The 25,644-nt window shown below is 44.2% G+C and overlaps 1 protein-coding gene across 8 annotated transcripts; it reads right to left on the minus strand.

Moving 5' to 3' along the window:
- Nucleotides 1-441: 441 nt before the first annotated feature.
- On the minus strand, nt 442-24,678 carry atxn2 (ataxin 2). 8 transcript variants are annotated; one of them, XM_087812525.1, is made up of 26 exons: nt 23,993-24,678; nt 20,857-20,887; nt 20,693-20,752; nt 19,037-19,108; nt 17,651-17,801; nt 16,631-16,645; nt 15,260-15,384; nt 14,262-14,353; nt 14,006-14,194; nt 13,723-13,895; nt 12,498-12,761; nt 10,523-10,708; nt 10,282-10,455; nt 9,319-9,426; nt 9,176-9,243; nt 8,803-9,107; nt 8,680-8,743; nt 6,391-6,537; nt 5,226-5,243; nt 4,866-4,938; nt 3,399-3,601; nt 3,202-3,325; nt 2,911-3,009; nt 1,945-2,184; nt 1,680-1,890; nt 442-1,312 (listed from the first exon to the last, which is right to left on the minus strand). In XM_087812525.1, the coding sequence occupies exons 1-26, from the start codon at nt 24,097-24,099 to the stop codon at nt 1,054-1,056; spliced, it is 3,558 nt and encodes a 1,185-aa protein (XP_087668651.1). In that variant the 5' UTR covers nt 24,100-24,678; the 3' UTR covers nt 442-1,053. The 8 variants fall into 8 exon arrangements, with proteins under 8 accessions (XP_087668651.1, XP_087668618.1, XP_087668626.1 ...); XM_087812492.1 differs by having other exon boundaries at nt 2,911-3,096; XM_087812545.1 differs by having other exon boundaries at nt 1,146-1,312; nt 1,680-1,857; nt 1,976-2,184; nt 2,911-3,096; nt 23,993-24,676.
- Between the last annotated feature and the right edge of the window lie 966 nt (nt 24,679-25,644).

Raw genomic sequence — 25,644 nt, forward strand, 5'->3', positions numbered from 1 at the left:
CTTGGCTGGAGGACTCGGCGTGCGTCGACAGGCCTCGTACACCTCCCGTCTCCGTCGGACCTCCACGGGAAGCGCACAGCAGGCCCCACAATCAGCAAACGCGTGATCAGGGCCTAGGCAGGCAAAACAGAAAACATGCGTGTCCCCCTTCCCCAGGGGGGTGTGATAGATCAGGCACATCGCTCGGTCTACATCGATGTTCATGCTTACGTCTGCGATGATGCTTCAGGAGCTTTCTGGCTGAGTTGTAAAGGAGGAAGTGCGGCAGGTGTTTCTCGCCTTTATAGGAAGTGGACTGCCCCCTGCTGGGTGGCGAGTTCATTAAGCTTTCTCAGAGACGAGGCGGTTCCTCGGGGTAAACCAATAGCAAAGCTGTTAGAGGGCGGAGCACCAATATGAAGTAGAACTAATTTCACTCAAAGACAAAAAATAAACAAACAGTTTTTTTTTCAGTTTTTAAAACTTTTTTATTGATTTTTTTCCTTTTTTTGCTGATTTTTTTAAATTATTTATAATATCTACAAAGTAAAAGTTTTAACTTAAACGTTAGGTCGGGGGGGGGGGGGGCACGTGGGCGTCGCAGAGCCATAAATAAGTCGTCGTGGTCACAGGAAGCTTCTTCTTTTAGTCGGGTTAGAATCGGGCCGGTGTCGGTCGGAGGTCGTGAGGGGGTCGTGAAGGGGTCGTGACGGGGTCGTAGCAGCAGAAACAGTCAAAGATACGTCTGGAAGATTTTCTTATCAAGGTGCAAACTTTCTTCTTCTTCTCCTGATTAGTTTCCCTCGTTCAACAGCTGGAGTTCAGACCCACACCTGTGTGTGTGTGTGTGTGTGTGTGTGTGTGTGTTGACGTGTGTGTGTGTGTAGACGTGTGTGTGTGTGTGTGTTGACGTGTGTGTGTTGACGTGTGTGTGTTGACGTGTGTGTTGACGTGTGTGTGTGTTGACGCGTGTGTGTTGACGTGTGTGTGTGTGTGTGTTGACGTGTGTGTGTTGACGTGTGTGTGTTGACTCATGTGTGTCCAAACTCGTGGCTGCAGCCTGTGAACTCTCTCTTATTGCCTGGTCATGGGGGAGAAAAGGAGGGAGAAGCTGATGATGCAGGTCGTGGGGGAGGAGGAGGAGGAGGAGGAGGAGGAGGAGGAGGAGGAGGAGGAGGAGGAGGAGGAGGAGGAGGAGGAGGAGGAGCAGGAGGAGGATGAGAGAAAAGAGAGGAAGAGATTCTCTTCATCGTCTGGTTCGCTGAGGCTCTGGAAGTGTCGCTCAGCTCTCTGGCGCCCTCTGTCTACAGCTGCTGCTGGTGATGAGTTTGAACTGCAGAGACAAACATACTTTTATACTCGAGTGTCTCAGTGACGTCATGATGATGGATTCATTCAACTTTTACAGTTTTATAGTTTTCAAGCCTTGAATCAATTTTAAATAATTAAATTTAAAAAATAAAAACATTTTCTAATTAACACATTTGTATAAAAGTGTCAGCAGACGAAACCAAACGAGCCATCGATCGTGTTTCTACGTCAACATTGTTATTAGAAAATCAAACTTAATTATTGAAGTTATTTCATTCAATTGATTCATAAAACTAATCAATAATTGATAATTAGTAAAACATAAATGTTCCTGGAAATAGAAAAGTTCCACACGTGACCACAGGGGGCGCTGTGACGCCAGGTGTTACCTTGAGGGTGAGCCAGGTAAGAGAAGTGTGTGGTGGAGGACACGGGGATGTGGTTGAGGGTGGTCTGACCCATCTGAGGCTGTGGACCCCCTGGAGGGCCCTGGGTGGCCATCAGCATCATGGGGGGGTGGGCGGAGGCGGGGTGGTGCGACTGCACGATGCCCGACTGCATGTGCGCCTGCGGGGGGGGGAGAGAGTCTCAGTGGAGGGTCTGGACAAGGAGGGTCACCCGGACCGGGAGGGTCACCCGGACCGGGAGGGTCACCCGGACCAGGAGGGTCACCCGGACCACTCACCTGCTGCACGTGCGCCATGTGGTTGTGGTTGTATCCGTGCTGCACCTGCTGCGGGTGGATGTACACGGTGGGCTGAGCCGACGGGAAGGAGGCCTGCGGGGACTGAGGGTTGGGCCCCGGGGTCATGGAGGGCGGGGTCGGAGCCAGAGCCGAGTACATCTGCTGCTGCGGCTGGTTAGCCAGGTGCAGAGCCTGAGCCGCCGCCGCCGCTGTCACATGACCAGGATCAGAACCATCACACACATGATCACACTCTCACAACCACAAACACACACACTCTCACACACGATCAGAGACACACACACACTCTCACACACGATCAAAGACACACACACACAGTCACACACGATCAAAGACACACACACTCTCACACACACAGTCACACATGATCAAAGACACACACACACACACACACACTTTCATACACGATCAAAGACACACACACACACACACGGTCACACACACACACTCTCACACACACAGTCACCCACGATCAAAGACACACACACACACGGTCACACACACGGTCACACACACGATCAAAGACACACACACACGGTCACACACACACAGTCAAACACACAGTCACACACACAGTCACACACGATCAAAGACACACACACACACGGTCACACACACACACACACACACACACACTGTCACACACGATCAAAGACACACACACACACACACACGGTCACACACACGGTCACACACACGGTCACACACACACACACACGATCAAAGACACACACACATGGTCACACACACTTTCTCACACATGGCTTCAAACACATGATCACACACACTGTCACACACGATCAAAGACACACACACACGGTCACACACACTTTCTAACACACTCTCACACATGGCTCCACACACACTTTCTCACACACACTGTCACAGACACACTAACACACACACACCCTCACCTGCCGCCGCCTGCTGGTGCTGCTGGTGCTGGACCGGGCTGGCGGCGGGGTGGCTGGGCGGACCTCCGTGCTGGGGCGGACCACCTTGCTGACCTTGTCCTGTGGGCGTAGCAGAAGGCTGAGGATGCGGGGGGTGTAAGGTGGCATTGGGGTGGGGGTACTGCTGGGGCATTGGCCCTGGAGACACTGGAGACACACAGCAATGTGACACAAACGACACGAGCCTCGGCGCGACAACGACCTCCGTGTGCTCGGCGTCACGCGTGTGCTCGGCGTCACGCGACGACTCACCATACATGTGCGTCTGCTCCGGGTACTGAGACGTGGACGACGACACCAGGCCCGGCTGCCCGTGGGCGTGCGGCGCCATCATCCGGGCGCTGCCCTGCATGACGGGGCTGAACACGTGCTGCGCCTGCGGCGACAAACACACGTTAGACCCTCCCGAGCAGCTCGGGTGGTCATCGGGGGGAAGCCCCGGGTCTCACCTGCGACTGGTAGTGCGGCATCTGCTGCATCTGCTGCACCAGCGGCTGGCTGGCGAACTGCTGCGGGCTGCAGGTGAAGTACTGCGCCGAGTACGCCGGGCTGGGCGCCACGATGGGCGGACCCGCCGCCGTGGCCGGGTGCATCATGGTGGGCGTGCCCTGAGGGTGGTGCTGGTCTGACCTCTGCTGGGGCATGTTGGGTACTGCGGAGAGAAAGACTTTGAACCGCGAGCGCCGTCAGCACAAGAGCAGGAATGTCAGCAAAAGACTTCTAAAGCAAGACACAACAAATCTGTATTGACATGAAGAAAACTTAGATATTGTCACGAAGAAGAACTCGAGGTCAATGTTTCAAGGTTTGTTTCAGAACGTGACCCCAGAATAAACGACCTCTGTATATAAAGATGTTCAGGGAATAAGAAAATGTTGATACACTAAGATATGTGTGTGTGTATATATATATATATATATATATATATATATATATTTGTTAACATTAACATTCAACAACAGCATATTTAACTCAAAACTTAAAAACTATAATTTTAAGGGGTTTTAAGTTCTTTACTGGGTTGTACCGCATCAGCAGGAAACTGACAATGAGATCCTGGCGCTGACTGAGGACGAGAGGATACAGTGAGTCCAGCAGCTTTTAAAGCTGATGTTTGGACATATTTTGGTTTGAAAACGAATGAAAGCAGTTACGACTTCATTGAGAGTCATGTGGTCTGTAAATACTATATTTTAATTATATTTATGGTCTATAACTAAATAAAGTTTGTTATCATTAAATAATTAAACCTTTTAATAACAATTAACATGTAAACATACACAGCGTTTGTTATTTTGTGTTGCAATTAAACTTCCAGCCACTAGATGGCAGCAGTCATTACATCCTCCATAGCTACAGGAAGAATGAGATCCTGACGATGACTGAGGACGAGAGGATACAGCAGACTATTCCATTAACAATTAACATGCACAGTTCATGGCATTTGTTAATTTTCGTGTTGCAATTGAACTTCCATATTACGTCCTCTGCAGCTAAAGGAACAATGAACGACTGAGGACGAGAGGATACAGTGAGTCCAGCAGCTTTTAAAGCTGATGTTTGGACATTTTTGAGTTACGACTTCGTCGAGAGTCATGTGATCTGTAGATTCTATATTTGAATTCATATTTATTTTATGATTTATAACTAAATAAAGTGTGTTAACATTAAATAATTAAACCTTTTAATAACAATTTACATGTCAACATACACAGCGTTTGTGTTGCAATTAAACTTCAAGCCACTAGATGGCAGTAGTCATGACGTCGACAACACTACGAGTTGTATTCTTGTTGCTACAGTATAACTATATCATGACAGGTTCTCAACAATACTACACATATATACTTGTTACTACACGATCACTATACAACAGAACAGACAGACCAGACAAACGGACGTGTAAAGAAACCCACCTTTGCCGGGCCGGTACTGCTTGGACTGGCTGACCGTCATGTGAGGCATCTGGACCTGGTACATGGCTGGAGACTGAAGACGAGACCAACTTTTATTGACACTTTTTAAACCTTAACCTTCCAGACATTTGACCCTCAAACGTCGCCGTTCACCCGTCGACACATGCACTGGATAGAAACTACGACCTGCGACGACCTCATGCACTGACCTACGACCTCGACCTACGACCTGAACCTAGCGCAGGAGGGCGGTCGGACTAGAGCGGCCGGTGGGTTTCTCGATAAGAAGAACCGACATGATGAGTGGAACAAGCAGGCAAACATGGACCCGTGAAGAGAATCTTAGAAAAAGTCACAAACCTTCCATATTATGCTTTTCTAATGAGGCGAGAGAGAGAGAGGGAGGAGGAGGAGGAGGAGAGGGAGGGAGGGCGAGAGAGAGAGAGAGGGGGAGGAGGAGGGAGGAGGAGGGAGGAGGAGGAGAGAAGGGAAAAACTATTTAGTCGTTCAGCACCAGACTTCACACCAGGAGCACCAAGAGCTTCTTAAAGCAACAGTACGCAAATTAATCAGTGACATCAGAGCAACGGTTGAATTTAACATTTCAAAAGTTTTTCAAGCATAAACTCTTTAAATTATCTTATTCATTATGTCTAGATTGAAAGGATGGATTTCTTTTAATAGTTTATATATTATTTTATTTATTATTTATTTATTATTATATTTGAACATTTAAAAAATATATATTTATTCTTTAATTAGCAAATTAAAAGATTACATTTGTTTTTATTTTAAAAAATAATTTAGACGAATATTTTCAAAAGTAACGCTTTATACAAAACATACGTTTCCAAATTAAATACTTTTAAATTGAATATATAACTAATGGTGTATTAGTACCACCATGAAATACTTTTAAACATTTTTTTTTTTTTTCAACATAGAATAGTTTGACGATCAAATAGTAAAACAGTGGCAACAGTTTTATATTGAATTTACAAGAATAAATGTTACTATTTTGGTCTAGAAAGGCGCTATATAAATAGAGATTATTATTATTATTATTTTAATTTAGAATATAAAAATGTTAAATCATTGAAGTTAAAACAACAAATTAGGTTAATAAATAAATGAATAAAAACACTTTCCTTTCAATAGAGAAATACTGAATTAAATTATTTAAAAAAAACAATTATATGCTTTAAAAAAACTTTTCAATAAAGACTAGAAAGTTTAAACAAGTGAAATGTTAATTCAAATAAGTCAATATTCCGATGACACGACAAACTCCCACAAAACAGTCGCTCACTCGTTTAAAGTGAAGCTGCGTCCAACAAGAAAAGCGCCGACATCAGCAGAACTGGACTCTACGTTTGTACGCAGCTCAACTTTAAACCAACAACGAGGCCCACGTTTCAAAGCTTCAGTTCGTGGGGTTCAGAGAGAGAGAGAGAGAGAGAGAGAGCGAGAGAGCGAGAGCGAGAGACAGATAGAGCAGGAACAAACTCGGGGTTCGGGGGCTCACCTGCACTCCGGGGCTCACAGGTGTGAGGGGATACATCTGCGGGAAGCAGACGGTCTGACCGTAGACGGTGGGCGGCTGCTGGACCACGATGGAGGGGCTGGGCTGGCCCTGGGGTCTCGGGGGTGTCGGGGTGTTGGCCGGTTTGGGCTGAGGAGGAAGAAGGAAACGAGGAAAGAGGTCGTGTGACGTGAAGTCGTGTTCTTCAGGTTCATCGATAAACAAGGTTAAAATACGTTTAGGACACAAACTCAAAAATATGTTTTCCCAGCGTGAGCATTAAACCCTCAAATTAAAGTCCATGAATTCAAGATACAAAACAAATAAAAGATAATCTTGATCTTTAACTATTTAATAACCAGACTTCCATCCTTGGCTCGAAACATCATGAGGTGGTACGAGGTGGTAGGAGATGGTAGGAGATGGTAGGAGATGGTACGAGGTGGTACGAGACGGTACAAGGTGGTAGGAGATGGTAGGAGATGGTACGAGATGATACAAGGTGGTACAAGGTGGTAGGAGATGGTAGGAGATGGTAGGAGATGGTACGAGGTGGTACGAGATGGTACGAGACGGTACAAGGTGGTACAAGGTGGTAGGAGATGGTAGGAGATGGTAGGAGATGGTAGGAGATGGTAGGAGATGGTACGAGATGGTACGAGGTGGTAGGAGATGGTACGAGATGGTAGGAGATGGTACGAGATGGTAGGAGATGGTAGGAGATGGTAGGAGATGGTACGAGGTGGTACGAGACGGTACGAGGCGGTACAAGGTGGTACGAGATGGTAAAAGGTGGTACAAGGTGGTAGGAGATGGTAGGAGATGGTAGGAGATGGTAGGAGATGGTACGAGATGGTACGAGATGGTACAAGGTGGTACAAGGTGGTAGGAGATGGTACGAGATGGTAGGAGATGGTACGAGATGGTACGAGATGGTAGGAGATGGTAGGAGATGGTACGAGATGGTACGAGATGGTACAAGGTGGTAGGAGATGGTACGAGATGGTAGGAGATGGTACAAGGTGGTAGGAGATGGTACGAGATGGTAGGAGATGGTACGAGATGGTACGAGATGGTAGGAGATGGTACAAGGTGGTAGGAGATGGTACGAGATGGTAGGAGATGGTACAAGGTGGTAGGAGATGGTACAAAGTGGTAGGAGATGGTAGGAGATGGTAGGAGATGGTACGAGATGGTACGAGATGGTAGGAGATGGTACAAGGTGGTAGGAGATGGTACGAGATGGTAGGAGATGGTACGAGATGGTACGAGATGGTAGGAGATGGTAGGAGATGGTACAAGGTGGTAGGAGATGGTACGAGATGGTAGGAGATGGTAGGAGATGGTACAAGGTGGTAGGAGATGGTACAAGGTGGTAGGAGATGGTACGAGATGGTAGGAGATGGTACGAGATGGTACGAGATGGTAGGAGATGGTAGGAGATGGTACAAGGTGGTAGGAGATGGTACAAGGTGGTAGGAGATGGTACGAGATGGTATGAGATGGTACGAGATGGTACGAGATGGTAGGAGATGGTACGAGATGGTACGAGATGGTACGAGATGGTACGAGATGGTAAGCGACGGTAGGAGATGGTAGGAGATGGTAGGAGATGGTAGGAGATGGTAGGAGATGGTAGGAGATGGTAAGCGACGGTAGGAGATGGTAGGAGATGGTACGAGATGGTAAGCGACGGTAGGAGATGGTAGGAGATGGTAGGAGATGGTAGGAGATGGTAGGAGATGGTAGGAGATGGTAGGAGATGGTAAGCGACGGTAGGAGATGGTAGGAGATGGTACGAGATGGTAAGCGACGGTAGGAGATGGTAGGAGATGGTAGGAGATGGTAGGAGATGGTACGAGATGGTACGAGATGGTAAGCGACGGTAGGAGATGGTAGGAGATGGTAGGAGATGGTAGGAGATGGTAGGAGATGGTAGGAGAGGGTACAAGGTGGTAGGAGATGGTAGGAGATGGTAGGAGATGGTACGAGATGGTACGAGATGGTAAGCGACGGTAGGAGATGGTAGGAGATGGTAGGAGATGGTAGGAGATGGTAGGAGATGGTAGGAGAGGGTACAAGGTGGTAGGAGATGGTAGGAGATGGTACGAGATGGTACGAGATGGTACAAAAGACAGCGCGACATCATTATTTTTACACCAGAAATGATTCTTCCATCTAATTTAAATAGTTTTGAGAACATTTAGATACATTTTCAAGGACTCTCTTCTGATCACAGATACAATCTTCTCTTCACTTGTATCTCGTGTACGGAGGTCGTGGTTCACACACCTGAGCGTTGAAGCGCGGCTTGAACTCGTTGGCGTTGGGGTTGAGGGTCGACTTCCTCACTTGACTGTTGGAGGAGAATCACAGGTTTAGCTTCGCTCCGCTCACTCTGGCGTCTCCACTCACTCTTGCACCGCCTCCTTCTTCTCCTCCTTCTCCTCGTGCTTGCTGAAGCTGGAGTTGGTCTGGACCCCCTGCGAGGTCACGTCCAGGCCGGACCTCTTCTGGTCCAGGGCGGAGGGCGAGGGGGACAGGGCGGCCGGGCTGCCGGGCTTGCTGCCGCCGGAGGACGCCGCCGCTCCGGGGGCCGCCGCGGGCTCCTCGGCCGAGGTCTTGTCCGAGGGGAGGTCCTTAGGTTTGTCCGAGGGGTCTCTGGAAGGCTTGGCCATCATCTGGTCGAAGGAGGGTTCTGGGTTCGAGCAGGACTGCAACTGGAGGACGGAAACACACGTGTGACGACGGCAGCGACGACAACCTGGCGCGAGTGTGCGTCACTCACCCTGAAGTCTACGCTGAACTTCTTTAAATTGTCTATTTGCTTTCTGTGGTCGGGCGCCATGGAGGGTCCTGAGGGTCACACACACACACACACACCTGCATGACACGGGCCTGTCGAGGGAGGAGGAACCCACGGGTCGGTACCTTTACAGACGGGTCTGTTGATACCGGGCGAGCCGTCCAGAGTCTTCATGTTGTCTTTGCCGGCCGTCGGGGACGTTTGTCTCGTCTCCTGGACACGAGTCTCTTTGGCTGAAGGAAGGAAACACTTTAGAAAAACATTCAAACACCATCGAAGTTCTGCTTTACAAGCGGCTGAAGTTTCGGTTGTCGCCACTAGGGGGCAGCCTAGAATACGTCATCAGAATATTGAATGTTTTCATCAGAATCAGACACTTTTATTGACATAAATATAGTTTATAGTGTTGTAACAAGACGTATCATCTTTGTGGTGTCAGTACAGAACAAAAGAACCAAATAAGAAAACACACAAGACAAGCAAATACAAGGTTTGACCTTTGAATTTTATTTTAAAGAATTTAATTTTTTTTAAATAAATAAATAAAATATTTTTTATATTGAAAGATTGAAATTGCATTTTTAATCATTTATTAAAAATAATAAATACGTAATAAATAATAGTTTTATTGTTTTAATCATATTTATTTTATTTCAACACAGTTTCATATTCTAATTCGAATAATTAAACAGAAAATCTAAATGTAATATTTTTTAATTTGTAGTCTATTATACCAACATTTTTATACTTAATTTAAAAGACTACGAATTTAAAAAAAATCTCAATTAAATATTTTTAATTCGTAGTGTTTTAAATTCAATATAAAAATGTTGGTAAATAGTGACATCTGACAATAGCAACAGATCACGAGCTACTGGATCGCTACTTGATTTTGGATCATTGGAATACAAATATCCAACTGTGTAAATATTTAAATATATATTTTTGAAATAAATTATTCAACAGTTTTAATCATTTATATTTTCAAAAACTGTAATTAAATGAAAAATATAAAATATTCAATCCAACCGCTCAATATTCTGCTTGTACAGACAAACTTGCGTCCTCTCGGCACTGACTGGACTCACCATCGCCCAGAGGAGAGGCAGCCATGTTGGGTGCAGGACTAGCAGCAGTTGGTGAGGAAGTGGTCGTCGCGGCGTAGCTGTCCACGGGCGCGGCGCCCGTCTGGGGTGAAGGGACGCAGGAAGCCGGGGCGGCGCCGCCCAGACCGCACTGTCGTGGGGAGCGCGGCCTGTGAGCTGAGGAGAGAAGAACCAACTCCTTCAACGCTCTTCAGGACAGGATCAGGAAGATGGAGTCGCTCACCTCCGCTCACCACGGACGACCACGTCCCTCCGGACGCGTTGCTTCTCGCCGGCGCCGTCACCGGGACTTCTCCGGGGCCGCCGTGGGGGATCATGTCCACCCCGGGCGGGACGCCGGCGGTCCGGCATGGAGGCACTCGGTGAGCACGAGGCGTCCTCTGGGACTTGGGCGACATCCTGGGAGGACCTGCAGACAAACACCAGCGTGACTTCTGCGCTCTCGCCGAGGACGGACGGCGTGGAGGTGGTGCGGGTGAGAGTGACGGCCGCCATTTTGAATCCTACAACCTCACCTGTGACTCACACACCTGATGCAAGAGTTTAGTGCTCGGATCCCAACTGAAGTCAAACTAGAACTAAATTGTGTTTTTTCTGCATCAGCTGGTGGTTGTTAGGATGCAAGTCTTATGTCAACAGAACCAAGAGCTATAAATATATAAAATAAAAGTCGTCCGACTGTGAGCGAAGCGATGATCCTCACGTCTACGACCACATCGTTATTAAACATCTTCAGTTGAGTTTCAAACGTGATCCAATAAAAAGCTTCAACCACCGTGTTGTGAAGTTAATCAACGTCATCAGAATATTGAAAGAATTTAATATTTCAAAAGTCTTAACTGGGAATTTTGTTTGTTTTTTAAGCATTTAATTTAATTTTTTTAAATAATTTATTAACGTATACAATGAAAGGTTGAATTTATTGAATTCAATAAAGAAAAATATATATATATTTATTGATGATCTTATTAAGAATTATAAGAAATGCTCAAAATTAAACATTTTGTCATTTGAGTTTACTGAATACAATATAAAAATGTTATGTTGTCACCAGACATTACTAAATGAGCACCGAGCTACTCGATCGAACCTTCAGCCAATCATGTGACGAGCAGACGATCACATGACGACGTCAACGCTCACATTGAAGTAGTTCTGGGATCTTTTGGTTTTGTCTGGTGGCAGCTTTATTTTTACATTCAATTTAAAAAGATAGAAATTAAAAAAAGTTGAATTTGGAAAATATATTTTTAATTATTGGAATTATAATATAAAATCGGTTTCATTGAGTTAAACTCTTAATAAAAACAATAAAGTATAATCAACAAACAAACTCAAAGCTTCGACATTTGAAATGTTAGATTCCTTCAGTATCTGACGTCACTGACACGCGTCAATACATCTCCAGCCACAGTAGAAACACCACAACATGCGAGTGCAGCTCCTCACACCACAGACAGGTGCGCAGACAGGTGCGCAGACAGGTGCGCAGACAGGTGCGCAGACAGGTGCGCAGACAGGTGAACGACAAAGGTGAGGTGAAGGTGAAAACTGTCTCACGATGCAGACGATCTCTGGCTCAAACAGCGGCTGATTATTCAGACTGTGAAGAAGCATTTGCAGAGAACGCATGTCGCGAGCAACACTTTATTGTTTAAGATTCACGCCAAACGCGTAGAGTTTCCTTTTCTTAAATCACTCGGACGTTTATGGAACTGAGACGGACAGACGTTTACATTTAAGGAATCAAACTGTGGCACAAACTGATATTTACAACAACTTTGATAACTGAGCCACTGACGACCACGACGGCCTTGAATACAACACAATACTTCTTTTTTTTTATTATATATATATATATATTTAAAAATGGTCTTTGTTAAAATCCAACCCGTTAGAAAACCCACCAGTCTATGTTAGTAACTCAACAAAAGCAAGAAGCCAACCACGGTTGCATGTCGGCTGACGGAGGATCAGATTCGTGGGCGTTTTCTCCCCCAGACCTGACCCCCGTTCAGTCTGCATGGACAACCTTCTGGTGTTCCACACTTAGACCTGGGCCACATGTTTGAAAGTGGTCTTCGCTGTTTGAATTAAATGGGTGCGACGACAGAGAGAAGATTCAATTTGTTCCCGATCACTGCGTCCACCTTCAAGTCATGCGCCCGCCCAGGTCTACTCCACACGGATGTGGGTACCTTCTGAGGACATGCGTTTGGGCACAGTGGAGGCCGGCGACGCAGGCCCGTGGTGGGGGAAGGAGGAGGATGAGGCGGAGGAGGAGGAGGAGGAGGAGGAAGAAGGGAAGGAGGAATGAGAGGGGGGTCTGGAGGGCCGAGAGGGGGGTCTGGAGGGAGGCCTCGTGGGGGTGGTCGCCCGCGGAGGCAGGGAGGACGGACCGGGCTGGTAACGAGAGGGGGGGCGAGAGGGAGACTGACAGGGCGAGGGCCACTGGGGTAAACCTAAAAGAGGGAGGACAAATAATCAAGGATGACGGAGACATGAGCAGGTGAAGACAGAGGGCGCCGACGAGCACAGAGGAGGAACACGGACGGAGGAGGACTTGACGTTCACCGGAGGAACCACCGACACGAAGCCTCACGACAAGACAAGACGCACACAAACACAACATGAGTCGACGGCACGTGAGCGCGAAGAAAACTGCCAGAAAACGGTGTCCATGTACGTCCAGATATGTTTTGAAAATATTTATATTGTGTGAACGAATCAGTCGTCTACGACCTTTATCGTGCCGCTGACTGATCCGACAACGAAGCTCCAGGACAAACTTACTCGTCCAGGACTGACCTTCATATTTAAACTGAAGCACAAACTCTTTAAGAGAAAATGAGTAAAAATAAATTGTAAAGGTTGATTTTTTGGGGGTTCACTTGACTGAAACAAGCATCTTGAAGCATCACAGGCAAATGTTACTTTTGAGAAACTACCATTTCATTTAAAAAACAAAACACCTTTCAGACAGTAATAATCGATAGAACAGAAATTTTATAAATTACATTTTGTTGTGTAAATACAAATGTATAATTCGTTCATCATATCTTGGCTCGACACATAATGTTTGTGACAAATATGTTTAATGGATTTTAATCATAATTTGGTTTAAAAAGGATCATATTTTTATTCGTACTCCTTTTATTATTAAAGTTTAGATAAGGAATTTCTTATTTAAATATAAGATACTATCTAAATAAATGAATACATATAAGTAATATAATATAGTAATAAGTGTTTTTTAAGGTTACAAATAAGAAATATTATGCTATTTTAATATATACATAGGTATATTCCAAAATATTATAATGACAATATTATAAAAGAATTGGAAAAACACACATACACATGTTTCACGACAGTTTCTTGACCTCACAGCTTATTAAAAAGATGACCATGTGTCGTCCATACCTCCGTTGACCACCCTCTGGTCGCCCCCGGAGCTGGGACTGTAGTCGTGAGAGCCTGGTCGGGGAGCGGAGGAGGGCCCTGCAGAGTTCTGGGACAGTCGAGGGGAATTCTGGCGTCCGGGCCCCCAAGACATGGCCTCCCTGTTCCTCTGACCCGGAGGAATGTACTTCTCCCTGCAGGAGAAACACGTGGATCACGGTGGTTTCGACGGGTCTTCTGGGAACAACGGCGCTCTGAGGCAGCGGATCCGAGTCATGATGATGGAGTCACACGACTGGCTCACCTGCTCAACGGGTGAGTCTCGCGCTCGCCTCGCACCACAGCCGTGTACTTGTCCTCCTCGGTGCGCTCGTCGTTCTCCAGCGCCACGCGGGCCTTGTAGGTGGCGCTGGCCTCGATCTCGTCGGCCAGCTGGGCCGCCCGGGCCTCTCTCTTGAGGAACTCCTCGGAGTTGTCTCGCTCCAGAGGGACCCTGGGAGAAGGGGGTTTGAATGTGTTGTCTGGACTCAGATTCACGGTGAGGGTCTAGGGTCTCTCACGTGTAGGTGGACAGGCTGCTGTCGTATGTGGACAAGACCCCGTACTTCTCCTCGTTGAACTTGAACATGTCGTTGGGGTCCCAGCCGTTGGACTGACGGAAGAAACAAGTTTAGATCACGATGAAGAAGGAGTTCAATAACTTTCCCATCATGGATTCACAAGCATCAGCTAATAACACGGAGAGACGAAGAGACGTTTCGGCCGAGAAGCTCCGGAGTGTTTAATGAAGCAGATTCTCTTGGAACTGTAATGAACGTCCCAGATCTCACGACTACACAGAATGTCAGCGTGAACCCAGGGCTATGTAAACATCAGACGCACTAATCCCCTGAAACGAGGTTTAGTTTGACAAAGCGTAAGAGGAGAAGGAAAAGAAAATGAAAAAGGGAAAAAAAGAGGCAAAAGCAAAAGAAGAAAATGGAAGGCGGAGGAAACAGATGGGAACAGGAGAACAGGAAGTCAAAATAAATGGGGAAAAATAGTGAGAAAATAACAGAGAAACATTTCAGTTCAGTTTTATTGCTGGATTGAAGGCGCAAGTGATCTGTTCACTTCACTCTTTGAGATCTGGATGAACTTCTCTCAATTGTAAGCAAGCAAGTAAGTAAGTAATTTTTATTTATATAGCGCTTTTCCAGACCAGGGTCTCAAAGCGCTTTAACAATCAAAACAATACTCAAAAAAGTATATACTTTAAAGATCAAGATAATACTGAGAACAACACAGGAGTTCCAGAAAATCAAGGAAAAGCCTGAACAAATAAAAACGTCTTGAGATGTTTCTTAAAGGAGTCAGTAGATCCATCAAGCATTCATTGTTAGACCAACATTTCTATTCTATTTTAGAATTCCAGGCTGATATACATTTTTTAGTAAAGATTTTGTTTACATTATATTTACTTTTCAGGAAACATTTATATCTGAAGATGATCATTTTGTGTGTCGAGGTATTTAAACGTTTGTATTTCGACCCCAACATCGACTCTACAGTCTCCTACCACGTCTGTGTCCAGAGACTCCAGGCTGTCGGAGTTGTGGGTCTCGCCGCCGTCCCAGGGCTCCAGGTCCTTATCCTTGTGCTCGCCGTTGAGCCGGTTGCTCACCGCCGCGTCGGTGAAGTTGTCTGGACACACAAGCGTCACTCCTTCAGCGAGGCTGCGTGCGACGGACGCAGCTCATGCACGGACTCTCAGCGGCGGCGGCGGACATGGGTTCACCTGGATCAACTCCAGCGTTTCAGACGCTTATTTATCCAACCACCATCAGAATATTGAATATATGAATTTAAAAAGGTTCAATTTAGTTTAATTGAATTAAGAAAAATCAATATAATCTCCAAATCATTTCATTTGACACAGTTTGATATTTGAATTCCAAAATATTTTAAATACATATATTTATTTTAATTATTCTACTTGTTTTTTAATTCAATACAAAATAATTAAACCTTCCGATTTAATTATTTCTCCAAAATAATTGACTGCTAATCAAAAAGTTTAAGTATAAGAATGAAAGGGTTTAAAATGTAAAATGTTACATCCAACCATTCAATATTCTGATCTTAATGACACACTTTTCTCTGTCAATGCTTAACTGTACAAAATCATTTTCCGTCAATTTAGTAAAATCTCAAGGAAAAATCTATCGTGAGACTCGAGATAAAAGTCCGAAAAATCTCTGCCGGTAAATTTGAAACTAAAATCTCAAGTCAACCCAGGTCCGCCTCATGTTCACAGCAGCCACATGGACTGTAGACAAAGAATATCAGCCACGGAGGGTTAGAAGAATCATCGACACCTCCGGGAGAGACAATGATTGACGGAGCAATGTTTGGCTGTTAGCAGAAGAAGCGGCTGACAGGCTTTAAGAATACGGTCCATTGAAGGATCTGGACGGTGAGGAGACACAGGCCAGAGGCAGCCAAGTATGGGGGAGGGGTGAACATGCTCTCACGACCGCCTTCGATTGACCTCAAATCAATCGGGTCACGAAGGGAAGGAAAGAATTCTCGGTGAACAACCGTTTCATTCACGTTAATGTCGGGTGCAGGTTTGAGATCTGTTGCTTTCAATGGAGCTTCGAGAGACGTGGAGTGATGGTGAGGAACACCTCGGTGAGGAACACCTCGGTGAGGAACACCAGGTGCATCACCACGTCTCCTCACGACAATAACAGTGGAGTGACTTGTATCTGCCAGTCGTTAGACAGATATTCATACATTTACTTTATGTTCATTTGGAAGAAATTGTGAAAAAAATTAGAAATTAGAATTAAAATTAAATTGATCATCCACTGAAAGCAACAAAAGTATTTTCCCTGATTTTGCAGCACAAGTGTTCAAATGGATGCAGTACAGAGATGTGTATTACCTGTGTCAGAGGAAACTAGTGGAGAGGAGAGATGGACAGATGAGACACAGTCAGAGGATGAGCCGACAGAAGTTCTCTCTAGTCATGGTTGATGGTTAACCAGAGGCATCATCGTTGAAACATTGTCGAGACAAGAGTAAAGTGCAGCACAAATGGCATCATAACACGATTAAAACACGTCCTCGTTTCACATGAAAGTAACAACATCGACGTCCCGGCGGAGGCACCGAGGCGTCCCACCAATCAATTTGTGAGATTAGCCCGGAGGACTGGAGGACTGGAGCTACTCGAGTCCAGCCGGCGTCCTGACGACATCGGGCTGGTTGAACATGGATCGATAAGATGTGTTCGTGCTCCGATGGTCGTCGACTTCAGGTTTGTTCTCGGTCTGGATCACAGGCTTTTTGGTTTGCACAATAATCGGGGACAATTGTAGACAAAACTAAAAAAGATCTAAAAAAAATGTACTCGCATGTGAAATTGATTAATGCGTCAAGTGGGAATTTTCCATATTTAAATTCATAAAACATCCCTTCATGTCAGATTCTTTCACGTTTGTTCCTTCCAAAGCGGTGCCAGAGATTCTTGTTTTGACAGGTTGAGACTGACACCTTCAAGACTTCATTCTGGACTTGATACTTTGAGACAAATGTCTTATAAACCAGGGGTGACATCGCTTTTTTTGCTCCATGGACCTTTTTAATGTCTGGATTATATTTAGAAATCGACCGCAAGATAAAAACAGTAAAAATAAAATAGCATGACTGGCCAAAAGAAAGTTAAGTAGATATATATAGTAGTAGATATTAAGATAGATATCACAAAAATGCTGAGTCAGCTAGAGCTGGAGACTTTCTTTTAGCTGGAGAGGTTTTTTTACTCGTCTTCACTTGTAATGTATATTTTTGAGTAAACTTTCCTCGTCGGTAACAAACCCTCGCGGACTGACGGTTGAGGACCACCGTTATAAACGACTGAAGAAACCCTGATCGTGGACGACACTGTTCGCGAACTTCTTACCTTTCTTCGCAAAATTCAGGTCGACGTCTTTGAAGTTCACCACCACCACGTCCGAGGACTTGAACACCACGCTCTCCATGATGTCCTCCCGTTTGGGGCCGAGGCCGGGCTCCAGGCTCTTGATGTGGGCGGCGTCCAGCACGAGGTCGCACTGAGGAGACAATGACGTGAAACCAGATTAGAGGTTCACGGCGAGTACAGGAAGTCCAGCGCGTCCACTGGAGAGAAGTGTGAAGATGGAGGCCACACAAGGGCTCGCTTGAAGTTCTCCATGAATGTGACTCCATTGTTTGTTTGGATCGACCCTAAGTGACGCCAGAACTCCATGGTAACAAAGACTTTCAAAAACATCTTCAATAAGATTCCGTGTTGAGGGTGTGTGTGTGAATCTTTACAACTCGCCTCACTTTCCTTCATAATGTTGCTTTTCTCTTTAATAATATTAAACGGGTGTTAAGCTTCCGAAGGTGGACGTGATCAGAGTCGCTCCCACAGCTTTGAACTTTATCGAAAGATGTTAAAACGTTGCTTTTGGTAAAGGTCACGATTCTGATCGATGGATCCATATTCATGACTCGACGCCGTTACATGAACTTTTATATTTTGCAGTAGGGTTGTGCAATAATTTGACGATACGACACGCATCACGATGCAGGGACAACGATATGATATGTTGCACTGTAGAAAAAAAACTATACATTAGGTTTATTTTTAAGAATTTAATTGAAGAATAACTGATGTATTATAGTAAACACACAAAGTAAAAGCAGCTGGAGTGGACTGTATCCTCTCATCCTCAGTCCTTGCCAGGTTTTTCCACAGGACACAGGGACATTATACCTGCTGCCAACTAGCATTCAGTGGTGAAATTGACAAATGCTGTAATTCTTAGCATTTCTAATTGTTAATAGCTGTTGAATACGATACAGTTTCAGACAAGAAATATCACATTATTTAAATCCTTTGATATTAGCAGTCAATTTGCTTCAAGTCCGAAGCTTCTTACGAGACGCACCATTTCCTGCCACGTTCCATTCGACCTAAACTGACCTAAATCCGACCGGACGAAGATCATTTTGGGTTCACCGCTCGTTCTCCTCGTCCCTTCGATAACGACCACTGCGTCTTAAGAACTTTAGTTCCACACACTCGTCGTATTAAAGTGTTTCTTTTATCAAATCTAATTCATTGTTTACTTGCTCCGCCAGTACAAAGGCCACGATCACGGTCGTTTATTTGGTCCAAACGAGGTCATTTGTATATTTAGCATTAAATAAAAAGAGACACTTCAGCCTAAGAAGGGAAGCTCACACACTTCAACTCTTTCCTCCTTAAAAATAAGAAACTATTTTATTTGACCCCCAAAGAGCATTGAACCCCTCTCACCTCTGGACCATACGTCTTGAACACGCCTTCGTAAGCAGCTCCACTCTTCACCTTGAGCTCACACTTGTTCCCCTGAAAACAAACGTGCACAGTTCAGAAAAACCATCTGCTGTAGAAACAAAAAAAAAAAGAGACAAAAGTTGATCAATCTCCATCGTCTGTTAAGCGACCAGCTGTCTCGCTCAATCACACACAGGCTTCGTTTCTCGCTGCGTAGACGTTTGCAAAGCAGGAGTTGCTCATTAATTGAACGCCAGCCTTGCTTGATATTGACGTTTAGAAGATTGAATCACTCGTCCTTCCCTATCATAATGTGGAGAAAGACAATCATCTCGGGGCCATCACAGAAGTATGGCTTCAATATGGCCGACGCACGATACAGAAAAATATGTCTCGAAACAAGACTCGTGCTGAGTCTCAAATCACATACTTGTGTACTCAAAGTTAGTATTTTCAGTGCGTAAGTGCGTCTCAATTCTTAGTATGTAACTGTAGTGCTCCATACACACTAGATTGTCACTAAAACGCCCACAAAACTGAGTATGAATCGATGGACACTTTCTACACTAAACGACTCCATCTTAGTGGCGTTATAATAATAATAATAATAATAATAATCTCTATTTATATAGCGCCTTTCTAGACCAGGGTCACAAAGCGCTTTGACAGCCATTTACACATACTGATGGGAGTATAACGGAAGTTACGTCATATATATATATATATATATATATTTCCTGTTAGTGTGTAGCAGCAGAGTTTGATTTGAGACATACTATCTGTGGAGAATTAGTTACTAGTTAGTACGTACACTATCCTGATGCATACTAACTTCTAGTACACTAAGAGAAGTATGTGATCTGAGACACAGCATTGGAGATGCTTAACGTATGCTTGAGAAAGTTAAGTTGGCTGAGCAGCAGCGAGCGAGGAAGACTGCAAGACCTCCTTAATTCCTGAGCTGCAAACATGAACAAGCGAGCAGAGGAACCCACAAAAATGTTACTGGTCAACTTTAACACTTTGTTGTTTCACGATCACACTGACAAGTTCTTATTCATTTTCTGAATTTATTAAGCTGTACAATCGTCCCTCAAGTGAAAATTTAAATGGTCACTACAGCGGATTTTGTTTAATGCAGGGGGGGGGTTCAGGATGTGACACTGCGATAACCCCTTGAATCCCCATAGTGCTTTGCCGCCCAGCCCATCAATCACAACTGTCGTTCAATTTTGACATAACCGCATAGTATTGTGGCGAAAATGAGTCGTCACATAACGGAGCGGTGTGTTGAAAGGCATCATGGGAGTTCACCGTTTGACACCATAAGTAAAGGCATTATTAATGCCGTCCCCCAAGTTCTCTGGTTGTGTTGAAGTTTATCTGCCGTTTAAATAAATCACGTATGTAACAGAGCGAGCAAAGATAAAGGGACTGACTGTTACTTTAATTTAATTCGAACACACGGTACAATAGGCAAAGATGGTCTGCTAGTCTTCCTAAGGTGAACCCCAACACCAGAGAGTCCACTGTACTGGAACACTACATTGTTAAATCCAGAAACTCTCCGTGTGTGATTTGTAAACCTTTTATATAAACTCACAAGTGAGAAAAAGAATATAGATATGTGATCAAAAAACACATGGAAGGACCTACCACGACTGAGGTCAAGACGTGGACCATCCTCACGTTTGCGTACACGCCATTGTAAATGACCTGAGGAGCAGAACATCATCAAGTTTAACCACGAGACCTGCTTGGAGACCACCTCAGTGAGCCGAGAGCAGCAAATACATTCCACAGAAAGAGCTTCTACTTACTGACGAGGGACCTTTACCGCTGTGCCTTCCCCTGCAAAACAAAGTAGGTAATGATAAAAGGTTCCCTTCGCAATCCAATATTCTAATATCTGCAGGATGAAGATGTATTGAAGCCCAAATTGAATAATCACCCGCAAGGTTTGCCCTGATACACCCGTCCCTTATGGACCATCAACAACATCATCCTGGGAACACCTTCAGTGTTAACATCTTTACATCTGATGCTTCCAAACAACGTGTTTAGCCCCTGCAGGCTGTGCACTGGTGTCACTCGCTGTGGTCGAGGAGGTGTTTTTCCCACCAGCGTGTCCTAGAATGCACCTTGCTCAAGTGCTGGCACCAACCCAGGACTGAACTCTGAATGTCTTCCTCCTTAAACATGGGATTAGAAACACATTGTCCAGAGAACATAGTGTTGTGTTATAGAGTCACTCAGGTGACGAGTTGGACCCTTTATTCCAACCTGATGTAGATTTTGTGCTTTCATTACACGTTACAACTGAAGCCTGTGAGATTTTAATAGTTGCCAGCGGCATATCATTATGAGAGTAAAAACAAGGCTAAACCTTGCAAGGAAAGAATACTCGATGCGTTCCTCCACCAATCCAAACTAGTTAACCTAATAAGTTGAATCTCAAGTACGCCCCGGAGCAGGAATTTTACTCTTTGGAAGTGTTTTTTTTCAGCCCTTAAAATGCTTAATTACTCTTCTGTGGTTATTAATTTTGTTGAAATATGCTCAAATAACAATGTAGAACATGAAGAAGGTCTTAACCAAGGATGAAACAAATGCATGAATGTATTTTGGATGAAGAGCTCTGCTGACGGTAATGACCAGGATGAGTGACTTTATGGTGGATTGTGCTCCGAAAATCGGATGTTTCTGCGGGGCTTAGATGGGTCGAGGAATTTCTTTTTGATTGAAAGGTTGCCAGTTAAATGGACGCCTCCCTGAACTCATCCTTGAGCAGTACATTGGAACACATTTGGTGTAAATGATGAACTCAAGTGTGTTTTTGTTAAGTTAGCCTTATTGTTAGATGTAATACTATGACAAGAACCAATCAGTTTATTGAAGAGAAACCAGTTTCCATCACCATGTTAAGAAACTAATGACATCCAGACCGGGAACTTCGTAAAACTTTGAAGTAGCCAGTTAAGTGTGTTTTGGTCTGTAATGCATCTCCAAAGTGATGTACATAATGATCTTTGTAGTCCCGGGTGGAAAAACAACTGCTTATTGTGGTTTTAGTAATTAGAACAAAATGTACAAATATGCAAAATAATAAGGACATGATTTCATGTTGTGAAGATTCAAAAGCTAATGTGGCAACACTTCCTATTTCACAGTCTCCACACCAACACACATGTTATCCATCAATTCCTGAACCAAACTAGTAAATATATCCATTTCATTTTCGGTATTGATGCTGTAAAATTAAAATGATATAATTTGTTTAAAAATACCTGATTCCTGGAGGAGAAATATCCCGATCATTTACTTCTGTCTGCTATTAAGAATGGAACGAAGAATTACAAGCTAACGCCGTCAAATAGTTAATAGCCTTTAGGGCGGTGTATTGAGAAGAGTATGGCAATACTATGTGTATGATACAGGGACACCAATACTATATATTGTACTGTAGTAACAAGGGTATATGTGTAGTATTGTGCAGTACTTGACTCTGGTGTTGTGAAAGTGTAGTAACAAGTATATAAGTTTAGTATTGTCCAGTACTTGACTCTGGTGTTGTGATAGTGTAGTAACAAGTATATATGTGTAGTATTGTCCAGTACTTAACTCTGGTGTTGTGATAGTGTAGTAACAAGTATATATGTGTAGTATTGTCCAGTACTTGACTCTGGTGTTGTGATAGTGTAGTAACAAGTATATATGTGTAGTATTGTCGAGTACTTGACTCTGGTGTTGTGATAGTGTATTAACAAGTATATATGTGTAGTATTGTCCAGTACTTAACTCTGGTGTTGTGATAGTGTAGTAACAAGTATATATGTGTAGTATTGTCCAGTACTTGACTCTGGTGTTGTAGTATTTACAGACCACATGACTCTTGATGAAGTCGTAACTTCTTTCATTTGTTTTCAAACCAAAATATGTCCAAACATCAGCTTTTAAAGCTGCTGGAATCACTGTATCCTCTCATCCTCAGTCATTGCTGGGATTTTATAGAAACTGAAACATCCTGCAGATTTCATTCTTCCTCTAGTCTCAGAGGATTTGTAACGACCAGGGATACCATCTCACAGCCGGAGGTTTAATTGCAGCACAAAAGTCAACTGTGTATAATTGAATGTTAATTGTAATATTTTGGAACAAATTATTTAATTTTACAAACACGTCATTCAATTAAACACCATAGAAGAACTCTGATTAAATATAATTTCAAAGAGAATATATTTATACATAGCTTATTTATTTATTTTACTATTTTTAATTGGATACTGTTGAATATCGATACAGTATCGTGGTATATATATATATATATATATATATATTATATATATATATATATATATCGCTGTGTCGACATTTCCTACAGGCCTGCTCTCTACACCCACACACATGTTATCTGTCAATTCCTGCACACACACACACACACACACACACACACACACACACACACACACAAATACACCCATTTGCGGCATTGTTGCGGTAAAGCCAGTATTACAACATCCAACATGTACACAGACGCCAGACTCCAGGAAGAGAAAACATCCTGATCGTCTACGTTTTCTCTTCTATTATCAATGAAATGCAGCGAAATCTAAACTGTCAACATGTTAATAAAAGCACTGATGGTGGAGCAGGATCTGCGTCTGGAACACTCTCAACCACACACATGGAGAAGATGTTAAACCAGTGGAAAAGATGGTCACGGGAGGGTTTGATGCTGGGAAAGGTTCGGCTGCAGGACCAGCGTTACTGGGCCTCGCCTGACCAGCACGTCAAGGCCCCAAACAGCGTCCACTAACCAGTCTGGTTTAACCCATCCTGGCGCTCATGTCATCTCGTGAAACCCTCGCTAGAGGACGGATCGGAGCAGGACCGCTCGCCTGCCACGAGGTTTAAACCCCACCGGTGTGTTTTATGGCGCCTAAGAACCGCACAGACCTGCCCAGATTCTGTCGTCCGCCGCCGCTTCCTCCGGCACCGGAGACTCCAGCGCCGCCGCCGCCGCCGCCTGGCTTACTGCGATTTCCACCGGCCTTCATTGACATGGCGATCCCATAAAAGACTGCGTCTTTTGTACGACTCGGCGATCCTCTTGAACGGGGGGAGACTTTCGCGGTGGCGCCGGTGTGTTGGTGGCGGTGGTCGTGTGACGTGACAGCCCCCCCTCTGCGCGACCGTTACACGTCAATCAAAGAGCGTTAGCCGCGCGGCTAATGTCAACCTGATGCTAATGCTAAAAAAAAATGCTATCTGATTAGCAATCTGTACAAATCCCGTTCAAACGGGAAATATGTATATTTTAAAAAGATAACACGCGCCTATCACTCGTCGGAAATAAAAACGGGTGCGAATCCCCTTCACAGCGTGACGTGTAGGGCTGAGAAAACTGTTAAATCGGGTGAAAATGTGGATTCTCGTTAGCTCGGCGTCTCTCCGGTGCTAACATCGAAAAGACCAAAACAGTCTGAAAGGGACAAAAAACGGCGGAGGGATATATGAGAAGTGCGCAGCGACACACCGCGTCTTGTCAAAAGGTGGCGAGCGTCACGTCCTTTTCATAATTCATAAAGCGCTCGAATAAAAGGCAGATGACACGCGTGATATAAGAATCCTGCGTTTTTAGATGTCGAATCGCTCTTTGTTCGGGGAATCGGAGACGGTGAGGGAGGAACTATTTTCAGGAAGTGGGTGATTCCTGAAAGGGTGTTTTAGGGGCATCCACGTGAGCCCGGCGTGCGCGTACACACGAGCCTGTCACTGACATGACGAGGAACATGTGTTGTTGTGTTTGCGTTTCACCTCCATTCATCCTCTCTCCCAAACATTCAGAAAGATTCAGGTGTTTGAAGCGGGGCAGCGTTTGCTCGATAGTGACCCCAACCTGAGCTAAACCCGTTCAGCAGCGACAACATGGAGGAAATATTTCACAACAATACGACTTTTAAATTTAATCCGAAAATTGTTTTGTTTTTTGCCAGTTATATGAAAACAAAACCGTGGTCATGCTTAAGATGTTGTTGAATAAAATAAAAATAAAGGACAATAATAAAATACATAAATAATCGTCAACTAAATTGAGTGTAAATCTGAGAATATTTAAAATTGTAAATGAAGTTGAAATGACATACAATTGAATCATGTTAATACAATGTGTGTATTGTAAGCTGAAGTGAACAAAGTGAGACGTTTAATGACAGTGTATTTGCACGGAACACTAAGCAAATAAACATTAAAGGGCAGCCATGACAGAGCTGTTGTTTCTCAAAGCTTGTTCTGTTGTATCCCGACGAGGAATACATATCAGACATATTAGGATCGATTTAAGGGACTTTATGGTAAAATTACTTTTCATTATACATTATAAATACATTATAAAATTTCATTTAATAATTGTAGTTATAAACTATGTATTAGAATAAGACACACAACAATAACCATTATATTGTTTCAAGCTATCACTGTTTCATAAAAATGTCAGTAAAACTACTAATAAATAGCACGTTTTGCAATTTCTTTACAACTGGTCAGACAAAAAAAATCTCCCTATATAGTGAGCCTAGAACAGCGGGGAAATATTATTATATTTATCA

The sequence above is a fragment of the Callionymus lyra genome, chromosome 1 (assembly GCF_982586985.1).
Source record: "Callionymus lyra chromosome 1, fCalLyr1.hap1.1, whole genome shotgun sequence".
NCBI classification, from domain to species: Eukaryota; Metazoa; Chordata; class Actinopteri; order Syngnathiformes; family Callionymidae; genus Callionymus; species Callionymus lyra.